Source organism: Ascaphus truei, chromosome 10 (genome assembly GCF_040206685.1).
Source record: "Ascaphus truei isolate aAscTru1 chromosome 10, aAscTru1.hap1, whole genome shotgun sequence".
In the NCBI taxonomy this organism is placed as follows: Eukaryota; Metazoa; Chordata; class Amphibia; order Anura; family Ascaphidae; genus Ascaphus; species Ascaphus truei.
Genome location: NC_134492.1, coordinates 18,865,225 through 18,878,752, shown reverse-complemented (window position 1 = coordinate 18,878,752; position 13,528 = coordinate 18,865,225). Strand labels below are relative to the sequence as shown.

At 40.1% G+C, this 13,528-nt stretch overlaps 1 protein-coding gene across 1 annotated transcript in view; it reads right to left on the bottom strand.

Annotated features, from left to right (window-relative positions):
- The window catches only part of LOC142503315 (uncharacterized), a 38,250-nt gene extending 25,317 nt beyond the window's left edge, over positions 1 to 12,933 (bottom strand). Inside the window, exons 1-3 of the mRNA XM_075615466.1 lie at positions 12,832 to 12,933; positions 8,912 to 8,999; positions 212 to 6,903 (exon numbers count right to left, since the gene is read on the bottom strand). Of these exons, the coding sequence (XP_075471581.1) occupies positions 212 to 6,903; positions 8,912 to 8,957 (6,738 nt within the window). The 5' untranslated portion in view covers positions 8,958 to 8,999; positions 12,832 to 12,933. The remainder of the gene's footprint in view (positions 1 to 211; positions 6,904 to 8,911; positions 9,000 to 12,831) is intronic.
- Positions 12,934 to 13,528: the final 595 nt, after the last annotated feature.

The following is a 13,528-nucleotide window of genomic DNA, read 5'->3' as shown; positions in this document are numbered from 1 at the left end:
TCAAAGGGTATTCTCTAGATAAAGGACAGTTTGACATGTTCACGTTTTGGGGGCCTTGCTGTGGGCAGCATGCTGTATATATTTGCATACAGATGTTGGTCAGTACCAGGTAACTAACAGCAACACTCAATGAAATGAAAGAATAAGCACCGAACTATACACGTGCAACAACGTGAAGCAATAAGTTATAGTAAAGTGATTGGTTACTTACAAACGTTTCAATTTCCTTCTTCAGTTCCTGAAATTCCGGGGAGGAGCGGTTACTCAGACCTTCAGAGAAATTCCTGTTTAGAATTTTAAATTGCACAGAACGTGTCGGAGGGGAGGCAGTAATGAAGGAAGTTGCCAAAGTTGTATTCATTGTTATTGAAGTTGCTGCAGTTCTCTGAGAGCTTGTGTCAGATGTTACTTGCGTTGTACTTCCTCCAGATGTGACTTTTGTTGATACATTGCCTATTCCAGATGTGGAGCTAGTTTTGGTTGCAGTGCTGGATACATACTCTAAGCTGTTTGTAGGGGCAGTGCTAATTCCAGAGGTAGATAAAGTTGTCAATATGACACCGATTTCAGTGCTGAATGTAGGCACTTTCGATTCAGAAGTGAAACTTGTATTGGACATATTGGTAATTGCAGATGTAGAGGTAGGACCAGATGGGAACTTGTTCGAAGGGGTAGTATCTGTTTCAGCTGTGAAACTCGTAGCAGGAATATTGTTTGTTGATATTGAGGTCATTGAAAATGCATGAGTAACACCCGTTTTAGATGTGGAACTTGCACGTGCAGCACTGGTTTCAGATATGGAGCTGGCTGTAGGCACATCAGTAGTTTGAGATGGAGAACTAGTGGTATATTCAGCACTGGATGATGAACTGGAGGTAGGTGAAGCACTGGCGTTAGATTGTGAACTCGTTGTGGATTTACTACTTGTCCCGTATGTTCTGGGTTGAGTACTTGTCCCATATGTGGCGCTGACTGTGGGTTCCACATTTGTCCCAGAAGTTGTGCTGGTTGTGGGCTCATTACTTACTCCAGACATGGTGCTGATTGTTGACTCATTACTTGATTCATCTGTGAAGTTGATACTTATTGTGGGTTCAGTACTTGTTTCAGGTGTAGGGCTAGTTTTGGGCTCAGTACTTGTTTCAGATGTGATACTTGTTGTTGATTCAGTACTTGTTTCAGATGTGATACTTGTTGTGGGTTCAGTACTTGTTTCAGATGTAATACTTGTTTTGGGTTCAGTACTTGTTTCAGATGTGATGCTAGTTTTGGGTTCAGTACTTGTTTCAGATGTGATACTTGTTTTGGGTTCAGTTCTTGTTTCAGATGTGATACTTGTTGTGGGTTCAGTACTTGTTTCAGATGTGATGCTAGTTTTGGGCTCAGTACTTGTTTCAGATGTGATGCTAGTTTTGGGTTCAGTACTTGTTTCAGATGTAATACTTGTTGTGGGCTCAGTACTTGTTTCAGATGTGATACTTGTTGTGGGTTCAGTACTTGTTTCAGATGTGATACTAGTTTTGGGTTCAGTACTTGTTTCAGATGCGATGCTAGTTTTGGGTTCAGTACTTGTTTCAGATGCAATGCTAGTTTTGGATTCAGTACTTGGTTCAGATGTGATGCTAGTTTTGGATTCAGTACTTGTTTCAGATGTGATACTAGTTTTGGGTTCAGTACTTGTTTCAGATGTGATACTTGTTGTGGGTTCAGTACTTGTTTCAGATGTGATACTATTTTTGGGCTCAGTACTTGTTTCAGATGCAATGCTAGTTTTGGGTTCAGTACTTGTTTCAGATGCAATGCTAGTTTTGGGTTCAGTACTTGTTTCAGATATGATGCTAGTTTTGGGTTCAGTACTTGTTTCAGATGTGATACTAGTTTTGGGTTCAGTACTTGTTTCAGATGTGATACTAGTTTTGGGTTCAGTACTTGTTTCAGATGCAATGCTAGTTTTGGGTTCAGTACTTGTTTCAGATGTGATACTTGTTGTGGGTTCAGTACTTGTTTCAGATGCAATGCTAGTTTTGGGTTCAGTGCTTGTTTCAGGTGTGATACTTGTTGTGGGTTTAGTACTTGTTTCAGATGTGATGCTAGTTTTGGGTTCAGTACTTGTTTCAGATGTAATGCTAGTTGTGGGTTCAGTACTTGTTTCAGATGTGATACTAGCTGTGGATTCAGTACTTGTTTCAGATGTGATACTTGTTGTTGGTTCAGTACCTGTTTCAGATGTAATGCTAGTTGTGGGTTCAGTACCTGTTTCAGATGTAATGCTAGTTTTGGATTCAGTACTTGTTTCAGATGTAATGATAGTTTTGGGTTCAGTACTTGTTTCAGATGTAATGCTAGTTGTGGGTTTAGTACTTGTTTCAGATGTAATGCGTTTTGTGGGTTCAGTACTTGTTTCAGATGTGATACTTGTTGTGGGTTCAGTACTTGTTTCAGATGTAATGCGGTTTGTGGGTTCAGTACTTGTTTCAGATGTGATGCTAGTTTTGGATTCAGTACTTGTTTCAGATGTGATGCTAGTTTTGGGTTCAGTACTTGTTTCAGATGTGATACTTGTTGTGGGTTCAGTACTTGTTTCAGATGTAATGCGTTTTGTGGGTTCAGTACTTGTTTCAGATGTGATGCTAGTTTTGGGTTCAGTTCTTGTTTCAGATGTGATACTTGTTGTTGATTCAGTACCTGTTTCAGATATGATGCTAATTTTTTGTTCAGTACTTGTTTCAGAAGTGGTGCTAGTTGTGGGTTCAGTACTTGTTTCAGATGTGATGCTAGTTTTGGGTTCAGTACTTGTTTCAGATGTGATGCTAGTTTTTTGTTCAGTACTTGTTTCAGATGTGGTGCTAGTTGTGGGTTCAGTACTTGTTTCAGATGTGATGCTAGTTTTGGGTTCAGTACTTGTTTCAGATGTGATACTTGTTTTGGGTTCAGTTCTTGTTTCAGATGTGATACTTGTTGTGGGTTCAGTACTTGTTTCAGATGTGATGCTAGTTTTGGGCTCAGTACTTGTTTCAGATGTGATGCTAGTTTTGGGTTCAGTACTTGTTTCAGATGTAATACTTGTTGTGGGCTCAGTACTTGTTTCAGATGTGATACTTGTTGTGGGTTCAGTACTTGTTTCAGATGTGATACTAGTTTTGGGTTCAGTACTTGTTTCAGATGCGATGCTAGTTTTGGGTTCAGTACTTGTTTCAGATGCAATGCTAGTTTTGGATTCAGTACTTGGTTCAGATGTGATGCTAGTTTTGGATTCAGTACTTGTTTCAGATGTGATACTAGTTTTGGGTTCAGTACTTGTTTCAGATGTGATACTTGTTGTGGGTTCAGTACTTGTTTCAGATGTGATACTATTTTTGGGCTCAGTACTTGTTTCAGATGCAATGCTAGTTTTGGGTTCAGTACTTGTTTCAGATGCAATGCTAGTTTTGGGTTCAGTACTTGTTTCAGATATGATGCTAGTTTTGGGTTCAGTACTTGTTTCAGATGTGATACTAGTTTTGGGTTCAGTACTTGTTTCAGATGTGATACTAGTTTTGGGTTCAGTACTTGTTTCAGATGCAATGCTAGTTTTGGGTTCAGTACTTGTTTCAGATGTGATACTTGTTGTGGGTTCAGTACTTGTTTCAGATGCAATGCTAGTTTTGGGTTCAGTGCTTGTTTCAGGTGTGATACTTGTTGTGGGTTTAGTACTTGTTTCAGATGTGATGCTAGTTTTGGGTTCAGTACTTGTTTCAGATGTAATGCTAGTTGTGGGTTCAGTACTTGTTTCAGATGTGATACTAGCTGTGGATTCAGTACTTGTTTCAGATGTGATACTTGTTGTTGGTTCAGTACCTGTTTCAGATGTAATGCTAGTTGTGGGTTCAGTACCTGTTTCAGATGTAATGCTAGTTTTGGATTCAGTACTTGTTTCAGATGTAATGATAGTTTTGGGTTCAGTACTTGTTTCAGATGTAATGCTAGTTGTGGGTTTAGTACTTGTTTCAGATGTAATGCGTTTTGTGGGTTCAGTACTTGTTTCAGATGTGATACTTGTTGTGGGTTCAGTACTTGTTTCAGATGTAATGCGGTTTGTGGGTTCAGTACTTGTTTCAGATGTGATGCTAGTTTTGGATTCAGTACTTGTTTCAGATGTGATGCTAGTTTTGGGTTCAGTACTTGTTTCAGATGTGATACTTGTTGTGGGTTCAGTACTTGTTTCAGATGTAATGCGTTTTGTGGGTTCAGTACTTGTTTCAGATGTGATGCTAGTTTTGGGTTCAGTTCTTGTTTCAGATGTGATACTTGTTGTTGATTCAGTACCTGTTTCAGATATGATGCTAATTTTTTGTTCAGTACTTGTTTCAGAAGTGGTGCTAGTTGTGGGTTCAGTACTTGTTTCAGATGTGATGCTAGTTTTGGGTTCAGTACTTGTTTCAGATGTGATGCTAGTTTTTTGTTCAGTACTTGTTTCAGATGTGGTGCTAGTTGTGGGTTCAGTACTTGTTTCAGATGTGATGCTAGTTTTGGGTTCAGTACTTGTTTCAGATGTGATGCTAGTTTTTTGTTCAGTACTTGTTTCAGATGTGGTGCTAGTTGTGGGTTCAGTACTTGTTTCAGATGTGGTGCTAGTTGTGGGTTCAGTACTTGTTTCAGATGTGATGCTAGTTTTGGGTTCAGTACTTGTTTCAGATGTGATACTAGTTTTGGGTTCAGTACTTGTTTTAGATGTAATGCTAGTTTTGGGTTCAGTACTTGTTTCAGATGTGATGCTAGTTTTTTGTTCAGTACTTGTTTCAGATGTGGTGCTAGTTGTGGGTTCAGTACTTGTTTCAGATGTGATGCTAGTTTTTTGTTCAGTACTTGTTTCAGATGTGGTGCTAGTTTTGGGTTCAGTACTTGTTTCAGATGTGATGCTAGTTTTTTGTTCAGTACTTGTTTCAGATGTGGTGCTATTTGTGGGTTCAGTACTTGTTTCAGATGTGATGCTAGTTTTGGGTTCAGTACTTGTTTCAGATGTGATGCTCGTTTTTTGTTCAGTACTTGTTTCAGATGTGGTGCTAGTTGTGGGTTCAGTACTTGTTTCAGATGTGATGCTAGTTTTGGGTTCAGTACTTGTTTCAGATGTGATACTAGTTTTGGGTTCAGTACTTGTTTCAGATGTAATGCTAGTTGAGGATTCAGTACTTGTTTCAGATGTGATACTAGTTTTGGGTTCTGTACTTGTTTCAGATGTGATACTAGTTGAGGGTTCAGTACTTGTTTTAGATGTGATGCTAGTTTTGGGTTCAGTACTTGTTTCAGATGTGATACTAGTTGAGGGTTCAGTACTTGTTTTAGATGTAATGCTAGTTGAGGATTCAGTACTTGTTTCAGATGTGATACTAGTTTTGGATTCAGTACTTGTTTCAGATTTGATGCTAGTTTTGGGTTCAGTACTTTCAGATATTTCAGATGTAATGCTAGTTTTGGGCTCAGTACTTGTTTCAGATGCAATGCTAGTTTTGGGTTCAGTACTTGTTTCAGATGTGATGCTAGTTTTGGGTTCAGTACTTGTTTCAGATGTGATGCTAGTTTTGGGTTCAGTACTTGTTTCAGATGTGATGCTAGTTTTGGGTTCAGTACTTGTTTCAGATGTGATACTTGTTGTGGGTTCAGTACTTGTTTCAGATTTGATGCTAGTTTTGGGTTCAGTACTTTCAGATGTTTCAGATGTAATGCTAGTTTTGGGCTCAGTACTTGTTTCAGATGCAATGCTAGTTTTGGGTTCAGTACTTGTTTCAGATGTGATTCTAGTTTTGGGCTCAGTACCTGTTTCAGATGTAATGCTAGTTGTGGGTTTAGTACCTGTTTCAGATGTAATGCTAGTTTTGGATTCAGTACTTGTTTCAGATGTGATACTAGTTTTGTGTTCAGTACTTGTTTCAGATGCAATGCTAGTTGAGGGTTCAGTACTTGTTTCAGATGTGATACTACCTGTGGATTCAGTACTTGTTTCAGATGTGATGCTAGTTTTGGGTTCAGTACTTGTTTCAGATGTGATACTTGTTGTGGGTTCAGTACTTGTTTCAGATGTGATACTAGTTTTGGGTTCAGTACTTGTTTCAGATGTGATGCTAGTTTTGGGTTCAGTACTTGTTTCAGATGTGATGCTAGTTTTGGGTTCAGTACTTGTTTCAGATGTGATACTTCTTGTTGTTTCAGTACTTGTTTCAGATGTGGTGCTTGTTGTGGGTTCAGTACTTCTTTCGGATGTGATGCTATTTGTGGATTGTGTACTTGTTTCAGATGTTATACTTTTGTATGTAGTTGTTGAAGCTGCACTTTGTGTGGATGAAATGCTCTGTGTTGGCACTGCACTTGTTCCATCTGAAGAAATAAGAGTTTGATTTGTACTTCCAGTTTCCAAACTTGTGTTTGGTGCTGAACTCGTAGAAATGAAGGTTGGTTGCACACTTATTTCAATATTAGATGTGGTTGATGGTAATTCTGATGATCTACTTGTTGAGTCACTGTCTGACACCACATATATGTCTGATGTGGAGATTCTGTTTAGGTTTGCACTTGTTTCAAATGCTAAGTTCTTTGTTGGTTGTACACTTGTTGTAGAAGTGGAGGTCATACTAGTTATTGAAGAGAGTCCAACTATTGTATGAATTCCAGTCATGGGACTGACTGTCATTGTGTTCGTATTTTCTTCTGATGTTAAGCTACTGGTTGACAGCGTTCCTGGAGAAACATCAGTTGCTGTAGATGCTACTTTTATGCTAATTGTTGGTACTCCACTTGTGACAGGTGTAAGGCTGGATGTAGTCTTTGGACTCCATGTCCCAGATGTGTAGCTTGCAGTTGACTCTACACCCACTTCAACTATGGTTCCAGTTGCAGTTTCCGTGGTGAATGTATTTGTTGCCACAGCCCCTGTGTGAAAAAAAAGAAGAGAAATGCAATCTTTATGGTGTTATTATTATGTTGAGAACATGTTATGAAAGGCCAGTGGCCAGTATATGGCTGTATACAGTACCAAGACAAATTACCAGGCTTAAACTTGTGGCTTCGATGGGGGTCGTCCTTATTATGCAATGTTATTTATCTAACAGTAGGAGCGGTAACACTGCTTTAGGGCTCTCAAGTTATAACTTCCAGTCCCCATCACCATCACCCACAGCTAGAAAAGGTTGCTGAAGAAATCAACAATAGAAAAAACTGTTGGGGTGGTGAGGGGGGGTACTCAATTTACACAACAGTGTTGCACAACCATGGGCATAGTAATAGATTTCAGCAGTTTATTGGGTGGTTTCCTGTGTTAAAAGCCATCAGCAACCTCAGTCTGACTTCCCCTGAAAGACAACTTTATTCCATTCATTATTTTTACCAGCTGCTTACTTTATATTTATTTTTTACTAATAAAGAAAATCATGGATTTTCTGTCATTCTAAGTACTGTGTCCTGAAGGCAAAATGTAGGTGCCGCGCTGTTATTTTGTCGTGCTGAAATATACCTCGCCAGATGTTAATCATAGTTGCGCCATGTCTGCGTCTGTCTCCGAAGATATTAGGGATTTATGGAGCAAGTAGAAGGAGCCCAGGGTGGAGTTATATTTGCATATTGGCGCCGGTGTATGAACTAAGAAACATGTGATTTGCTTTTACGTTTCTTGACTATATTCTGAGTTGTTTTTTTCCCTCACCTTAAAAGGGGCGTACGCCATATTTTTTAGCACAGCAGGTGCCAAATTCTACAAGGGTACAACTACTTAATGCTCTCTTATCTTAAACTCTCCCATCCCTACTTAATAAGCAACTCTAAACACACACAGGTAATAACAGTAGTTACTGAGATATTTCTGCCCCCCAGGAGAGAGGTGCAGATATCATTTGCTGCAGGAATAAGCACAGGAAATATACTGTATATATTTTATTTTTCTTGCACTTTATTTTTTAGATTTTATTTCACCACTTGTTAATTACACTGTAGCTCACACACAGCACATATATGTCATAATGTTAACTACTTAAGTGCCGCATATATGTCCCACATCACATGCTATTGATTATATGTTTTGTTTTCTCTTTTTCCCATGCAGTGGGAAATGAGCCGTGTAGGGACCTGCTGAGAGAGTCTGTACCTCTACGTGATCGCAGCTTCGCATGTTTTGGTCACTAAATGATCCTTGCTTATGAGGGGGAAAAAAGGGGGAGGGAGAAGAAAGTGGTGGAGGTGTAAGAGAGGGAGGGGGAGAGGTGGGGGTGTAAGAGGGAGGGGAGAGAGGCGGGGGTGTAAGAGAGTGAGGGGGAGGGGTTGGGGTGTAAGAGAGGGAGGGGAGAGGTGGGGGTGTAAGAGGGAGGCGGGAGACGTGGGGGTGTAAGAGAGGAAGGGGGAGATGTGGGGGTGTAAGAGGGAGGGGAGAGGTGGGGGTGTAAGAGGGAGGGGGGAGAGGTGGGGTGTAAGAGGGAGGGGGAGAGTTGGGGATGTAAGAGAGGGAGGGGGAGAGGTGGGGATGTAAGAGGGAGGGGAGAGAGGCGGGGGTGTAAGAGAGGGAGGGGGAGAGGTGGGGTGTAAGATGCAGACGGGGGGAGAGAAATACATGGGGAAAGATGGAGGTGTGAAAGGGAGAAGTGGGGAGAAATACACGGGGGAGGGAGAGGAAGAGAGGTGGGGTGTAAGAAGTCAGGTTGTAAGAGAGGGAGAGGTGGGGTGTAAGAAGTCAGGTTGTAAGAGAGGGAGAGGTGGGGTGTAAGAAGTCAGGTTGTAAGAGAGGGAGAGGTGGGGTGTAAGAAGTCAGGTTGTAAGAGAGGGAGAGGTGGCTGTTTTCGGAATCATCTATCATTGTTTTTGAGTGCTTCATGATGCCTCCTCACCATTGTCTGTCCTCTAGCTTCCCCAAGATTCCCACTCCCGAGATCTTAAGGGTTTCCATTGTTCTTACCTGTTAGAAGGAGAAGCCACACCGCTGTGTGCTTCTTCCAGATCATTCTGAGACCAGTCTCAGTGTGCCTTGTTTAGAACCCCAGGACCTGCAGAAATAATGGAAGTGCAATAATCAGTATAGAGAAGTAATTGCAGGACTATGCTCTGCACGTTCTATAAAGTACAACTCAGTACCAGACAATAAACAGCATACATTATATTGTCTCTATGGAGCTTCTTCATAGAGATCCCCAAAAAATAATCTGCTGGTAAATTGTAAATGGACAATATCAAATTAATTTTCAACTTGCATCAATTTAACAGAGCACTTATTTTTCCTCTCTCTCATCAGGGAGTGATATGGCGAGTCGCTATATAAAACAACTGGAAGAGTTAGCGAGGATATACATAACATTCATGAAAATCAACCTTTTCCATTATTCTTGCCTCAAAGATTGATAGGACGCAGTATACGGTACCATAAATCTATATAAGGGATCTGTATCAAACATAAGGACCTTTTTGAATTTGAAGCAGGGGATGAGGAATAGAAGAGGTGATCTTTGATTATTATAATAATTTATTTGAATGGATGAATATGGGAGTACATTTCAAATGCAATGCACCTATCTAAAACTGATATACTCAAACCATCCACAGGTATATCATGTAAGTTTAAGAAACCAAATCACTGTGTTTAAGAAAAAAGGGAGCCCTTTCTTTTTTTCGTCATATCTTATATATTTCTTGCTCAATCCCCATGAAAATTTGCACAATTGTAGGTCTGTAGATTAACACTATATACGAAGCCCAATGTACACAATCAACTGATGTTAACTAAATTGATGTCACTGTATTATATCAATAAGTACCAGATACACAGTGGTAGGTTCAGGTTCATTAAGTAAGAAATATGAGATTTTCCTTCATAACTCGTAAATGTGTTAAACTGTTGTAATCCAATCTGAAACACTAGGATTACTAGAACATTTCAGTTCAAAGTATAATTCAAAGTGTGCGTTCAAAATATTCTCCTGCTGAAACGCCCGCCCGAAGACGAGAACGCCACTGTGTGATTGTATCATTGATAACAGCTGCTCCCACTCCTGAACGATACATTGTTTTACTAATTGGTTTTTTTTTTCAGTCCTTTATCAGAAAACATTTTATTTCGGCGTTTTGGACCATCATTCTTACTCTGTCTCAAGCACTTTGTAACAGGCTTATCTTCTGCGCTAAACACCCTTTTTATAACTATGCACTTGATGAGGTCATCACGCCAATTCCAAAGAATATTTATTAGGTTTTCAAATAATTCTTAAATGTAATAATCTACCGCGCCAGCCCTATAATTGCTCAGATTTTCATGAAAATGTAGTAATTTTTCTGCAAGATTTGACGAAAAATAACAGGGGTCCCGTTTTTACCCATTTATTCACTACACAGATGCTTCTGCTAATCTAGTTTAAGCCCCATGGTACATTGAGAACAAGTAACCATTTCTATCAAAAAAGCTCCTGGAAAACCAATGTGGATTCCAGCCCCTCACGTCTCGTAGGACAAGTACAAGCGGGTGTGTGTGCTATAACCTGGCCCTTCACGTATTAGAGATGGAGTGACATAAACTGCTGGTAATGGGGAATGGAAGCAGTGTAATGAAGCTGGAAGAAGGTGAGGCTTGGAGAAAATGAGTTGCAGGCTCACCACATGAACACAATTTGTTTGGGAATCATTTGCCTGTTTGCATATGCTAGTTTTACTTTGTCTTTATGCAAAACCCAAAAAGCCAATGCACTCTTCTGCTAAAGGGATCTGAGCTTGAGCATAGTAAAAGGGAGGGGGGAACATCAACAGAAAACATCAGTTGTCACGAGGAAATAAGTGGTTGAGCACGGAGGATACCTCTAGATCAGGGGTGGTCAACTCCAGTGCTAAAGGGCCACCAACAGGTCAAGTTTTCAGGATATCCCTGCTTCAGCACAGGTGGCTCAATCAGTGGCTCAGTCAATGACAGCCACTGATTGAGCCACCTGTGCTGAAGCAGGGATATCCTGAAAATCTGACCTGTTGGTGCCCTTTGAGGACTGGAGTTGGCCACTACTGCTCTAGATGTCTTAAAGAAGTGTTACTATTGTGTCAGAATAAGGTCTTCTTCAAAAATATATATAAGAAAAGGGGCCACCGTTAATTGATTGTAATAAAGATAACGTAGGAGGGACAGTTAGATACCTCACAGTTTTATTAGTCCAAGTGCCCTTACATTCTTGTAGCAGCCCCTGAGCAGGACCACAGATTTCTGTTTTACTAATGGAACCTCTTATCCACCCCACCCATAGTATAAAAGAGTGCTGCAGTCATCAAGCTGCACGTCTGCTACCCTTGTCCCTCAGTGAATGCTGGATAGAGGCCGGGGAACCGGTTCCTAACACAAATTGATCACATAGAAGCAATGCTATTGTTTCCTAATAATGAAATCATCGCAAGAGCAAACTGGGAGCCACAAAAATGGATAAAAGGTTACAGAGGCTACAGGTATATCCAAATAATGACCATTATAAAGGTATCCCCACTGTGCCTGCAAAATGTCTCTGTAAAGCGCTACTTAAAACTAGCAGGGCTATACAAGAACATGATATTATTATTATTATTAATGCTAATGCTGAATAACTTACAGTATAATTATACAGCAGTAATTACCTAGACTTCCTGAAATTAACACATTTTCCTTTATTATAACGTATGATAATGATCCATCAATATTCAATATATTTGATCAAATTTACATTTCCACATACTGTAATAATAATAATAATTTTGTTTCATATAGCACTTTTAATGGGACTCAAAGCGCGTCACAATCACAGTATAACGCGCGGTACGCTGCACTGCATATGCTGCAGGACTTTTATAGACACCGTCCCTCTTCTATAAGATAAACCTCACAACGTCACTATTGTACGATCCTGAACTTTGCCGTTTACCAACGTATAATAATAACCATATTACAAAGTAGAGAATAATCATTGCAAGACGATGCAACGAGCAGCTTGTGAATATTTACAAGTTGTTGAGTAATGATTTCTCTGTTTTCAAGAGTCGTAGGTTTATAAAATACAGATTCTAAATTGGAATAAAAAGATAGAGAGACAGGTCGTATTATTAATCGCACATAACCTACATATCGCAGCAATAAAATACTACAGGTCAGGATCCATTAGTAGTCTATATGCATTCCAGTGGGGATAAATGAAGGATGCAATGGAAAGGGGTACCACATTACAACAAATATCGAAGAAGTTACTTTGAGAAGACACTTTTCAGTCCCTATTCATTGCCATAAAGTATATGGCCCCCCTGCCACTATGTTATATAAGGTTCTCCTCCTAAATAGAATTACAGATGGTATTTGATACTACTGTATAGTGAGACAGAAGGGACACGTAACCCAGGAGTTCTCATCCCCAGTCCTCCATGCCCCCCAACAGGTCAGGTTTTCAGGATATCTCAGTTTCAGCACAGGTGGCTGTGCTGAAGCAGTCGTACTATATCTCCCTATGCCTCAAGAATTAAACATTAGATTGTGAAATGAATGGTGCACAGCCATTTGCCTGAATACCTTAATGTAAAGTGCTGTGTACACTAAAGATGCTATAAGGATTTTCAAAAAGAACACACAGACCGTACATCGATCTGGATTTTATTGTGTCCCCAAATAACCCACAGATGTCAGTAGGGATGTTGTATGTGGGTACCACCTATTGAAACACACACCTTCTGTACCAGCCACATATGTATTTAATGTTATCTAGGACCCAGGAGGGACACACAAGCCATTTAGGATGGTGATAAAAAAGACCCCAATACACGTGACTAGCATGAGGTTATAGGAAGGAACACTGAAATCCCCTCCGTCCTGTAAAATGAGGAACATTGCCTCACCTTTTCTTCTCTCCGTGTATTATCTTCCCAGCAGGTATGAGCCGATGAGTGAGGGCAGTGCAGGTGTGACTTACACTAAGTACAGGAGGCAGAGCCAGCAGGTGACCTGTCACATAGGGAAAGGGAAGGTTATCCCCTCCTTTAATGCTATCACACATCACAAAGGGATGCAGCAGGACTTAATCACACCATAGACCTTTTTTATCATAATCTCCATCACCCAATTAAAGAATCCTATTTAAATAAATAAACCTTGACAATGACAGGCGGGACCAGGACACATACCAGGCAAAAATAGAAACAGGAAAAGGAACTGGTAAAATAGCTATATGCACCAGTAAATGGGATTGCTACATTATAACTATATAATTGTATCAATGAATGAGGGAAAAGTGGGGCAGGAGTACGCTAACATAAAGGGACTTAAAACCTAAGTCCTTTTTAACTTGGGTACAGGCAGATCAACTCGCACTGATTTTTTGTGTCTCATCCTTTTTCTGCATCAGCGGTCTTATAGGGGCCGACTCACAAAGCAGTGATAAAATCAGTGCATTGGCGCCCCGACTATGCATTTTTTTTATCGCGCTATAAGACATGATGCCAAAAGCGGGATTCGCTAAGAAATTAAGGCTTTTTCTTTTTAAGTGAAACCCAGTGATTTAGAGTGGCGCTTTAACACAGTGCAGGTGGTCTAAAA